The 13,446-nt window shown below is 40.4% G+C and overlaps 1 protein-coding gene across 2 annotated transcripts in view; it reads left to right on the top strand.

The window, feature by feature from the left end:
- Positions 1 to 11,870: 11,870 nt before the first annotated feature.
- Positions 11,871 to 13,446, top strand: part of trim9 (tripartite motif containing 9) — a 60,082-nt gene continuing 58,506 nt past the window's right edge. For both annotated transcript variants that reach the window (XM_084742681.1, XM_084742680.1), the window contains exon 1: positions 11,871 to 12,734. In XM_084742681.1, coding sequence (XP_084598807.1) covers positions 11,892 to 12,734 — 843 coding nt within the window. In that variant the 5' untranslated portion in view covers positions 11,871 to 11,891. The remainder of the gene's footprint in view (positions 12,735 to 13,446) is intronic.

The raw sequence follows: 13,446 nt of genomic DNA, 5'->3' as shown, positions 1-13,446 counted from the left end.
TAACACAAGAACAAGGCCGCAGTAAACCAGCACCTCTTGTGTTCTGTGAGGTAAAATGACTGATTTTGCTTAAAGAATCTGGTTGCTTTGTAGAAAGCAATATTTGGCTTAAGGTAAAGCTTAATAAAGTAAAGAGGTGAAAATATTGTAAACATAGTGTACAGTACACTTAAGCTGATATTGATACTGCATGTACTGTAATACACTACAATCAATAAGAACTTCACACAACCCCACCTCAAATAGACCAAACTATCCCTTTAACTACACAGCTATATCATTGAAATGAATTACCCCTGGAGACGCATTGATTTCTGCATGGATCAACTAATTACAAATGATATGTCACATGATTTGTATGCTTTAGCCCACAGGACCTCAGAAACACGTACATGTGACTGATTGCATGTTTAAAAACGCTGAAGAAAATCAATATTTTCACATTCGGTGCTCAATCCTCAGGTTTCTTTGGGTTAGGAGGACATTGTGCGAGTCCCCGTGCAACAGGAGAAATGAGTTTAGCAGCAAATCCCCATCCCATTTAGAACAAAAAAAATCATTATGCTATTAATTGCAGCACAGATTCCCTGCAGAGCCTGGTCGGTTTGCACAGGAGATGTGGAGAGAGATGCTGCACGTGGAGGCCTTTGCCTGCTCACATGTCTCTTCAGGCAGCCCACACATACACAGTAATATGACGATGGCACTTCTCTCGTGTTGCTCTCCATTAGAGATGCAGCAGTGTACTGTGATTGCTTGTTTTTTTTTTTTTTTAAATAACTCTGACCCTCGCCCCTCTCCTATAGGAAGGCTGTGGGCAACAAGCAGGCAGAAAAATAAGCATCTAGCTCACAATGGAGCACTTACATGTGTTTCAGCTGCTGTGGCCTTCACTGACAACATGGCACCGCAGGCAAAGAGCCAATTCAAATCAGTGGCTAAGAAACACATCATTATGACATTCCTCTTGTCTGGACTCCCTGCACACAACTGCAGTATCAAAACTCTGCGTGCAAAACGATGAACAAACCGGCAAAAACACTATGTTTCTGGTTTTCACTGGGTCAGTCATTCCCTGATGACAGTGATGCTGCAAGTCTTGACAGTAAGGATTAAAATTTGTTTGGACACTCTCCAAAAGAACAAACAAATTAATCAGAAGGTTTTCTGATTTTCTTTTTATTTAATTTGCATCAAGTGAAAAGGTAAAAGACTTGTTGACCGTAGACCGAAAGTAAAATTGGAATAATCTTATTTGCAAATTGAAACTGTCACTCCTCTTGCTGATGTTTGCCAAGTTTTCTAAAAGGACCTATGCGCAGGATTTATTGGCATCTGCTGTAGCAGAGAGGTTGCAGAATTGAAAAGAGAAAGAGTGAGAGTGAGAGTGAAAAGAGTCTTAGACGACCACAATTTCATTTATTCATTAGTTGCAGAAAAAATAAAAGTTAAAAAAAACACTCAAATTCCATCTGGGAGCTGTGCCTCGCCGTTAGCTTCAACACCGACCTTTTCTCTTACAGTGCTGTATCTGCCATTAGCCAGTTAGCTCAGTTACCGGTGGTATTAGACTGGGACACAGCCTCCAAGACGACAACCAGGAAACGCAGTACTTGAGGTGATTTAACTTTAACTGGGAACGATGAAGACACATCGGAGACAGGCAGGGACAGGAGGTGCAAAGCAGTTGAGGAACAAGTTTATAACTTAACGAGTTAATTAGCAAGTATAGCTCATTCGTTGCGTTGATAAGTCTGCAAGTATTTGTTTTTGTGAAGCTGGAAGTTATTTATTGCCTGTACTTATTACCTTTACTCAGTCGTTACCTTTTAGCACTTCGCATTTAACAGGCAAATTTCTCTGTGCCCCAAAAATATGTATTAAAATAATTGAATTAGTTTCATAAAAGTGCAACAACTAGTCAACTACTGGCTTGAACTGGCGACTATTGGTCGAATAGAAAATCTTAAGTCAGGGGCAGACCTACGACCAACTAAACACCACTAGCCTCGCCCTCCCTTTCCAAGAGAACCTACGGCTGGCTGAAAAACTTCTGACAAATGGAGAAGTTTGTATGTAAAGCCAGTGTTTGGTTTGTCCATTCTAGGCTTCTGTAGAAACAAGGTGTGGCACACAAACATGGCAGACTAGGTGAAAAAAATACCAGCACCATCTGTATATATAAATGGCTTTTTCTAACAACTAATTGTTAAACTGCTGAGAATATTTTTGACTAGTTACACATGTCTTAATTTGCATAAATACAATCTGCTAATGGCTTTGTTAGCGAGTAGTCTGAGATTTTTAAAAAATTAGCGTTCTGAACAAAGCTTGTGGGTGCATTTCCTCCAGAAAGGCAACAAAGTCATCTGTAAATGTGATGCTACTCTTCAGTTTAGCAGTAGCCCAGTACTTTATGCTGCAATGTTCCCACATTAAGAACAAACATCTGGGTTGCACCTCTTGTATTTCATGTCCTTTTGAATTTTCTCTTTAAAAAATTAACTGTTTACTCACCATTTAATTAGTTTTAGGCTATCGAAAGCAAAATTAACCAAAACTGACATCCCTTGTTTCTATATTCTCCTTGAATTAAGGTCAGATGAGTGGCCTAATGTCCATGTGACCTGTGTAACTTTTCCCACAGGCCATGTTATAAACCTGTTCTTCCTACCTTTGCACTTCTTTTTTTTGGCATGTAATGTATATCAATCTTGAGACCAAAATTACACTTTAATTACCACAGAGAAAACATCTCAGCATTTTGTTTACTGTCATTAATTCAGGAGCATATTGAGTTTAGAAAATAATAATCAGAAATACAAGGCATCAGTCCCAGTTTCTCCCCAAAGGCCTAATTTGCAAATATTGCATTAGGAAAATGCATTTTTCGGGTCACTGTGAAGGGCACAGATGGTACTGAATCCATAAACATGAATTCATTTGAGGTTTCAGAAGATGCTGCATCACACTGACATGTCAGGGAGTCAGCAGTGACTTTGGGCTTTTGTCAACCAATGTGTTCGTTCTGCTACAGTAAACCATATTAGCAGATGGTGATAATGTGAAAACTGTTGCATAAGGAAAGGTTACGGGGGTGAATGTGTCAGTGATCTTTATAGACTGCCTTCTTAACTTTGACTAAATAGTTTCTGAAGGTTAGATAAAGTCATGAACTTTGTCAGCTGCAAGCTCACTCTATAAATGGCCAAATACCCCCAGGAATTTTGTCCATATTGGTCATTTCTGCACATCATGATTTGCATCCAGTGCCAATGTTTAGAGCCTGAGCAGGAAACGGGGTGACTTATATGTAGCAAGATGAAGATCTGTTGGGGGGGGTGCCTTGCAAGTTCAACATGCAGAGAGTTTCAGAGATGAATCTTTGACAAGTCTTTGAGCCATGGTCCAAGTCAAGTCTTTGCTCACAAGTCTAAATCAAGTCTCAACTAATGACATCTTATAATCTACTGTAAATTAACTGTTCCCTCAACAGTAAACTGGCCTGGAGCCACTGTTAATAAGTGAAGTCTGTGTAAAGGAAAAGAGGAGTTTTTCTTCCAAATACATTATAAAAGTTAGAAAATAAAACAGACAGAGTGTGTAGAGTTAGGCCATTGAATTGTTGTTCACAATTTCTGTGGTCAGGATTTGAAAAATCGCTTGGTGACATTTCGGAGCCATGGTCCCCCAGCACTATATAAGCCCCATGAACCGACATATGAACAACACCACCTCCCCAGCCCCTATCCTCCTTACAAGGGAGTTATGAACAGTGACTCTCTCAGCCCAAATCAGCCCAGCAGTTCACTTCAGATCACTTCTGTTCCAAAATCCCAACACAGAACAACAACCAACAACAACCACCATCTCTGGCTCTGGTGGCTCAAACATATCTGGACATGTCCAATTAAGCTGCTAGATGGAGCGTCCGTGTTTCAAGTCGTTTCCAGGTCATAGTGGTTTTGGCACTGAGACAGTGAAGTGGACACGCCCCAAGTGTTTCAGACCGACGATAACTGCTAATTTTTTATTTAATGTAATCAAGTTAACCTCCCTTGACTTCAATGCTCATAGCATGCTAGTATTAGATGGCTGATGCTAAGCTAAACATGTTTGCTAACCATCAATAGGTGCTAACATCAACTTCTCACTACAAAGTGACTCATCTCTGGGTCCATTTTCAGGTGCCTGATAGAGTGTGATGTGGTCAATCCAGCTTCTTTATGTTCATACTGCAGATGTTGTATTTAGCGATTCTTTTGTTTGCACCTTGGGTGAAGTAATTATAGCCAAAGGTTATGACAAGCAGCGCTGCAGCTGCAGGTGTGTTCACCTTTGTGTTGTTACTACAGCTTACAGTCATAGCTGCATGCACCAGATGCACTACGCATGATAATAAGGGAGGCAATGACATTCAGCTTGTCAGACAGTTTGCTAATGTTACTGCGTGAAAAAGAGTTTAAAAACCAAAAGACCATCATCCATTTCCTTGTTGTTCATTTGCCATAACCACAATCTTAAACCATGTTATACAAAATTGCCATGCAGAGATATTCCCGAAAAAGAGAGTAACATTGCACATAAAAATTTTCTACAAAACTATTAATTACCATCCATTCTGACCAAGAGGCAGCTGACAGTTCTTACTGTCTGTAAAGACATTTCAATTCTACTTCTGTACCTTTAAGCCAAAACAAAGAAACTTGAAGTAAGTTTGTACCACTGTGTAATTTTGGACCCAGTATAACCATCCACTCCCTAAAATTACAGTTACTTCTTCCTTTAAAGAGTTGTAAAACCACAACTTTTCTTAAACCAGAACTCAGTAACAAAAGCAGCAGCTGCTTCTATTCATATCTTGACAATATCACTTCATCCCATAGAGATTCCTATCTAGCCTGAGCTGTGTACCGTAAAGCTCCTGTCTGCAGTCTGTGTGCTTCTTTAAACAGACGACTTGATGCCTCTGGGGCTGCAGAGGGAGTCTGAGAAGAGTTAATAGACTCAATGCAACACACAAAGGACACTTCATCCTTTATCAATGGAGGGGCAGACTCCAATAAGCTAGGCAAGCTCCATGCAGGACGATTGAACTGTGGGCTGAACGCTGCTTTAACTAACAATGAGGCGTAGTTTTCTCCGGTGTATGGAGTATAGAAGGTGTTGTGATGAACTGTTGCATAAATTAGCTTTTCAGGAGCAGACATGTCTCCAAATTTAAAGTTAGAGTTGAAATGTGATGTTAGGGTGGAACATAATACAGTCAAAAACCAATAGGAGAGGCAGTTTTATTGTTTTATGGTACATAGTTGCCAATTGACTTGCTTAGTAACCATAACTAGACACATCAGTCTCTCAAAATTCTCCCATAGACCGTATTTTAAATAGTGGACGGAGATTTCGGGTCTAAAAACTTAAGCCAAAGTGGAGGTGCCTTAAATATGCATTCTGTCTAATGACCAGCAGGGGGCGACTCCATTGGCTGTAAAAATTTGTCTGATTTTATGAAGCCTTAAGGCAATTATGTCTCACTAGATTTATGACCTTGGCAAACACTTTCCTAATGAGTTTATGGTCTAAATCATTAGTTCCAAGTCTTCTTCTTCTTCTACAGCACATCGTTCATTTTGTAAATTATGGTCCCATTAGAGCAAAACAGATGATAAAGCAGGGTACACTACCATGTGATTCTCAATTAGTCTGTCTAGTGGAACACACAGGGCTCACATAACTCTATAATGGCTCAAGATTCTGTTAATGCATTGCCTATTTTGCCTAAAATGATTACTGTTTAGCGTTTAGATGTTTTCATGTTCTGTTTAGCTGTAATATGAGACAGATTGCAACCACGCAGCCAACATTGTCTTTCAAAACACAGATCAAACTGTCAAACTAGACAGTGCATCCATCTGTCCATCTTCAACCATTTATCCAAAGTCGAGTCGGGTTATCTTATCTTTTTTCTTTTTCCTTTTCTTCAGTTATAAGACCAAGTGTCTCTTCATTGCAATACCCTGCATTTACAAAGCTGTTTCTTTACTTTTATGTCCTCTACATGGATCATTAACTGGTGAGGATGCTAAGGTTTTGTCTGGGACATGTAGCTTTAGGGTACCTTCACATTAGGGATGATAGCTAGAAATCAGCTAGAAACTGTTTTCAACAGCTCATTAGGCTAATGTTAGCTTAAAGTTCCCGTTTCAGTTTTTTTAATCACATATGTATTGCACTATATATCCCCGATATGCAAGCTTCTGCCCCAACAATGACAACAATGTTGTTTTGTAGGTATTCTTGGGTATTTCAGGTTTGTCTTTTCCTTGAAAATGATTCAAAACTCAACCTACACTTGGGGGTGTTACTAAGTTTGCATCCAGTTACACACTTTCTCGCTCATGATGTCGTGGAGTATGGGAATTATTTCATTACAGAGCCTCCTGATAGATTTAGCAGCTTACTTGTTGCTAAAGTAGCTAACAATAACTGTTGGTTGTGGGTAGCGGGAAACAGAACTGGACTCAGAGGCCTCCCAGCAAACACATCCACTCACCTGGACAAACCCGGCCTCTGAGACCAACAGGTAATACAGTACCAAGGTTATTTACAGAGTTTCCCAGAGGAAAGTTAGCTTTACTTGTTACTAAAGTACTGTGTTCACTAGCCCACTACTGGCTCCTGTCAGTGCCAGTCAATGTCTGCAACAAGTCCCACCCTAGCAGCTTGTTTTACAGGAAACACGTAAGCAATAAGCACCCCGCTAGTTGTTTAATGGAAACTTTAATTAGCGAGCTACAGCTACAGCTGAAGAATCTGCCTGCTGTCATGTCAGCTGGCAAAATCAATGGTAGCCAATTAGAAATGAGAAGCTTGGTTCTGCATACTGACATTACTGTCTGAAATCAAGGACCCATTGTTTCAAAAATGATGTCCTTTTTCTCTTTAATTTGATTTTGTGTGTTTGATGATAGTGTTGACTTGTCACACAACACTTAGCCAGCAGCTATTTACATTTGTCCTCACGACACCTCGTCTGCGTTACTGCACATGAGGTCAACAAAAAACCCTGAAACTTAATCACAGAGTCTGGAGCATTCTGGGACACGATCACAGAAAAGTAAAAAGAAATCTGTGAAGATTTTCTCTCACAGCCGCCTGGTGTGTGTGTCCTGGCAGCAGGAGCGTGCTGGCACAGATGCAAAAAGAAGGAAGATGAAATAGATTTTTGGAAGGCTCGGCCACTTCTCTGTTCGAAGGCAGCAAACAGGAAGATGCAGTGTGGCCCCAAACTGAGGAGATTACACAGAGAACAATGTCATCATGCTGGAGGCGTCAGCATACACGCATCCAAAAATAGCTGATGGTCTTGTTACAAACATTTGGTTTGAATCAACATTGTATTTGGTTAAATCCAGGCAAATGTTAGCATGGATAAACTTGCCATTTGTTGTATATTTTCACAGATCTAAGAGAATTATGAGCAGAAACATTATCAGCTCTGATAAAAATTAAACATATTATATCTAATGACAATAAAAGTATGTATGTTTACATGAGGATCATTTTATAGATAACGAAAAGAGTGCAGATCTCTGCCAGGCATCCTGCAAAGAATGTCTGGACGTAACCTCTTTGTAATTATCCAGCGTTTTTGATTAGTGGCTGCAATTTAATTAAAGCTACTTTAATATTTTGTTGATTGTGAAAGGCCCTGTGGACAAAAGCGCTAATGTTTCCACCTCCAACACCACAAAATATAATGTCAGAAATGAAATTATCTTCCTCCTGCTTCTTTTTTAACTGGCTAACATGTCTGACTGTAACTTTGCCTGGGAAAATGTAAACACAGGCTCTTTTCATCTGATTTCATGTAGAATCTGACCTGGTGGTAGGCAGTAACTAAGAATAACTATGTAGAAATAGCAGATCTTCTCGCAGACAGTCCATAGGTCGTACCGATATGAAACTGAGATTGTCTCATGACCAGTTAAAAACTCCTTCTAGTAGCTTTAAATATGTTTTCTCAACTGTAACTGTAATGGATTACAATTATATTTATTTTGAATTGTATTTATACCTGTTGCATGAAATGACTTGCTCTCCAGCACTGCTTGTGTGAAATTTTGTCAGTTGTTTTGTGAGGTCACAGTGATTTTTGACCTTCGACAACTAAAATTTTGAGTCTAAGTGGACATTTGGATGGAAGTGATGTTTATTTGATTATTTTACTTTTATTTAACCAGGCAAGTCAATAAGAACAAATTCTTTTTTTACACGGTGACCTTTGATTGAAATCCAATCAGTTCATTCTTGATTCCAAGTGGACGTTTGTACCAAGTTTAAAGAAATTCCAAGCATTCCTGAGCTGTCATGTTTACGAGAGCAGGATGGAACTGAGGTCACAGGGACTTTTGACCAAAATCTAATCAGTTCGTTCTTGAGTCCAAGTGGACATGTGTGTCAAGTTTGAAGAAATTCCCTCGAGGTGTTTTTGAGATATCACATTCACAAGAATGGGGTGACCCAAAAACATAAAGCCTCTGGCTGCAGCTGTTGCAAACATGGAGGCTTAAAAAAGGTCTATCAAGGTTTTTCAAAAATTGTGGGTCACATGGGTCCTTCAGTATACGGCTATGAATGTGCACAAAAAGAATTAGGTTGATCGGCCCGGTAGTATGCAAGATTATCTGTGGACAAGCTTCAGCTCGTGCACAGACAAACACAAGTGATTGCATGATGCCCACCAGGCATAAGGGATAACTATAAATGTGTAGTTATTGGTTGTGTTGCCAACAATAAATACATGTTGTCTTCTCATTTCCCTAAATACATTTGCTTTGAATAAACATTATCCCTGATCTTATTGAGATTATTCAAGTTTGCTCTTTGATATGTTTATCAGCCAGCCCGCGCTTTAATGCATTTGGACACATTACTGAATGCCAGACTGATTATCTTTATTAGACAAAGACGTCCATATTAATGCTCTTCCCATTCTCAAACTGCTTTACAAAATATGCAAATGCAATCACACTGAGTGGCCTCACGTTGCCCTCTGTGGGTCTGAGAAATAGGCATTCCGTAAAATGGGATTATTGCATTTAATTTGCCTATCAACAGCCTCAATGAGGAACTAAAAGTAGGAGTTCACGTTGCCATGGATGTCTCAGAGATGACTGAGGTATTTGGCTATAGAAATGGAGATGGTTCTGGATACTGAAGGGAAAAAATCCTCTTTTGAGTGCAGTGGAGAGCTGCCGCTTTATCTTATCACACAAGGTGTCAGTTTCCATGTTTTCAATCTCCTCCAAGAGTGATCTTTGCTCCCTCAGCAGCCAAGAAGAGGAGCTTTCCAATAAACAAACAAACCAAATCCTGCAAGTTTATACTGTGCAGGAGCTACACAAAGCCGCCTGGCTTGTTTTTTTTTTTTAAATGCAGATTCTGGCTAAAGCAATCTTAAAATAGTCTGTCCCATAGCTGTCAGTCAAAAATGTAAGTAAGTACAATTTTGAGCCATGATAAAAGCTGCAATGATTCGTTAATTTGTCAACAATTAAACTGAATATCTTTGGATTTGTAGAAAGAATAAGACATTTGAGGACACCACCTTGGACTTTGGGAAACATTTTTCACCGTTATCTGAAAGTGTTTGGACAAAACAACTAATTGATTTATCATGAAAATGATCAACAGATTAATTGATAATGAAAATAATCATTAGTTGCAGTTTAGTGTTATCATGATACTGGAGTTTCTCATTTTGATACAATACTTTGGAAAATATCAATATTCAATATGGAGGAAATTTTACTCAACATTGAGGGCATAAAACTTTAGACTTGAATGAGGAGATAAATATAACAAGGCCATAACATGACAGCGGATATTAAACCTGAGCAAATGAGAAAGTGACAAGAAGGAAACGGCACCGTGAGTAAGTGTGAGGAGGTGGAACCATGTGGGAACCGCAGACGTGTTTGTCAACTCGCCGTCAGAGAGGAGAGAGTCAGAAAGTACAGCTGGTACCGGAGTATCAATACTGTGAAAAATTAATACTGAAAACAAAACTGTTTCGGGCCTAATAGGTAACTTACTTTAGTGTTTCCTTTAGAGTTCTACTCCTCTACATGAAGGAAATATTGTACTTTTTACTCCACTTTATTTATTTGACAGCTGTATGATGCTGAAACAGTTTGTCAGTTGATCAGTTATGAAAATAGTTCTCACAATCAATTGATCATTTAGGTCATTTATCAGACAAAAAGGTCAAACACTCACTAGTTCCAGCTCCAGCATATGAAATATGAATATTTTCTGTTTTAAATGATTGCAAGTTAAATATCTTAGTAGTTTCGGACAGTTGGTTTGACATTTCAAGATGTCACCCTGGGGTTTGTGCTTGTGATGGGCATATTTCATTAATTTTTTTGACATTTCATAACAATTAATTGATTAATCAATACTGTTAAAATGCAAATAACTTACCTTACACTACCACCATTCGCATAATCACTGCTACAGTGACAGCCCTCTAGATCTGGAGACTATAGACTGATCACTTCACTGCTATATTTTTTTTATGTCTTATTCTTTTATTCAATCAATAAAGTATCTATCTATCTATCTATCTATCTATCTATCTATCTATCTATCTATCTATCTATCTATCTATCTATCTATCCAGAATATGATTAGTTGCAGCCCCATAGTGATTCAAGTAACTTTGCTAATGAGAATTGTGTAATGAGCTTATAAAATATATTGATTTCCTATTAATTATTCCTAAAATTATAGATTTCCTTTGTGATCAATAAAGTTCCTACAAAGCGTCCTACCTACCTAAAGTGATAAAGTTAATTTGCTAATGAGGATTTTGCATAAATAATATAATGAGCTTATAAAATATGGGATAAAAATATGGGATACAATATCCCTATAAAATAATCTTAAAATTATTACATTTCTCTTGGGATCAAGTACATACAAACCTATAAAGACTTGCATTAGTTGCAGCTCTACATCATAAAGTTACTTTGCTAATGAGGATTTTGCATTAAATATTAAATGATTCTATAAAAACTATTATACTTCTAGAAATGAATCTACCCAGCGGAAGGCAAAGGAGTTAAAATGACGCCTATTCATGAATGCACCAGTAATAATCCAAAATACGTGAACTCTGAAATCTTATTTTTTCATACATTTTGCTGATAATACAGGATTTGTACTTATAATTCTTATATGTTTACATTGTGGTAGGGGTACTATTCTTAAAGTACTTATTCCACCGCCAGACTAATCAGCTTAAGAGCATTTTCTTCAACAATACGCACTATTTTCTTTGCTTCATTTGCCAGATATAAAAGGACAAATCTACAGTTGAGCTAATATTTTTACCGCATAATCATGGTATTAATTAATTTTAATTTATGCGGTATTTAAAGGACAGTCTTGCATTGTTTTCCTGATAATCCTTTAAACAATTAGGATGTATTAGACGTTCATTAACGTCTTTAGGCAGTAGTCTATCTTTTGTATCTCGCTGTAAAGCTCATTAACGAACCCTCTGCACACTGACGGCTCAGTTATCCAATGGTTATTTGGAATTCACTGGTTGTCCAATGGCAGCCCCCTCTGAGCTGGAGCCGTGTGCTGATTGGTGAAGAGTGAGCGGTATCTGTTGGTCTGCCTCCACGATGCTGATGCCTCTCCTCTGGTCAAGGTTGCACTTGCAGTGATCGCAGTAGGACGCGACAGCAGCTCCTCTAACGCACGAACAGAGCAGCAGACTGATCAGCCGCCTGTAACTTCTCCTGTTTGTGTTTGCACTCCGCGGAGGAATCTCTCACCTCGCAGCAGCAGCAGCAGCAGCAGCAGCAGCAGCAGCCATGGATGAAATGGAGGAAGAGTTGAAATGCCCCGTGTGCGGCTCTTTTTTCCGGGAGCCCATCATCCTTCCCTGCTCCCACAACATTTGCCTGGCTTGTGCTCGGAATATCCTCGTCCAGACTCCCGACGCGGAGTCCCCACAGAGCAGCCGAGCCTCTGGATCCGGCGTCTCCGACTATGACTACCTGGATTTGGATAAAATGAGTTTGTACAGTGAGGCGGACAGTGGATACGGCTCCTATGGGGGCTTCGTCAGCGCTCCCACCACCCCTTGCCAAAAATCGCCGAACGGGGTGCGAGTTTTCCCCCCGACTGTCCCCCAGCCTCCTCCACAGCCGCAGCAGCACCTGCTCCCCCAGCCCGGCTCTTTGCCCCCGATCCCCCGCAACTCCTGCATCACCTGCCCGCAGTGTCACCGCAGCCTGATCCTGGACGACCGGGGGCTCCGCGGCTTCCCCAAGAACCGGGTGCTGGAGGGGGTCGTGGACAGGTATCAGCAGAGCAAAGCGGCCGCGCTCAAGTGTCAGCTGTGCGAGAAGAGTCCAAAGGAGGCCACCGTGATGTGCGAGCAGTGCGACGTCTTCTACTGTGACCCGTGCCGCCTGCGGTGCCATCCTCCCCGAGGACCCCTCGCCAAACACCGCCTGGTGCCGCCGGCGCAGGGGCGGATAAGTCGCCGCGCCAGTCCCCGCAAAATCTCCACCTGCACGGAGCACGAACTGGAGAATCTGAGCATGTACTGTGTGCAGTGTAAGACCCCCGTGTGTTATCAGTGTTTGGAGGAAGGGAAACACGGCACACACGAGGTCAAAGCTCTGGGCGCAATGTGGAAACTGCACAAGGTACGTGCGTAAAAACGCTGCAAAATCTTTCTTTGCTGTTTACCAGTGCGTCTTTTCTGTCTCTCTCTGTCTCTCTCTCTCTCTGTGTGTTTGTGTGTGTGTGTGTATGTGTGTATTCACCGCTTAGCATCCAGTGGACATACGGAGCTGTGGGAATGTTCGTTATGTCACATCTGATTTGGATGAATACTTTACAATGCGCGGTATAGTAAGTGGATGAGTTTTCATCTCTGACACATCTGCAGCGCTCATTTCAGTCAGATTCATGAGGCGAAGACGAGTAAACGCTCCAAACTGGGGACTCTGCTGTGTTTGTGCGCAAAGCCGTCAGGAGGTGGCAGCTCTATTTGAAATTCAGTTCACGAGTGGACAACCAGGAGCAGGAGGCCTCCTGTCTCAACAGAGAACTGCCCCTGTCACGTCTGTTCCTCTCCTTTAAATGAAGAATTCAAGTTGTACAGTGATCCTGGCATGATTCCAGCTCTTGACCACTGAGCTGCAATGATTAGTCAATTGATTGATTAGTTGTCAACTATTAAATTAACTGCCAAGTATTCTGATAATCAATTCATTGGTTTTGATGTCATGTTTGAAAACATGTCTCTGTTTCCAGCTTCTCAAATGTGACTGTTTTCTGGTTTGTTTCATTCTTTACACTCTTGGAAATAAGGGTTCTTACTAGAACCATAATGGATTCTTCAGCCTCTTCCCA

Source organism: Lutjanus erythropterus, chromosome 18 (assembly GCF_056507025.1).
Source record: "Lutjanus erythropterus isolate fLutEry1 chromosome 18, fLutEry1.hap2, whole genome shotgun sequence".
NCBI classification, from domain to species: Eukaryota; Metazoa; Chordata; class Actinopteri; order Lutjaniformes; family Lutjanidae; genus Lutjanus; species Lutjanus erythropterus.
Note: the sequence above shows the minus strand (reverse complement) of the source record. Positions and strands in the feature narration are given on the sequence as shown.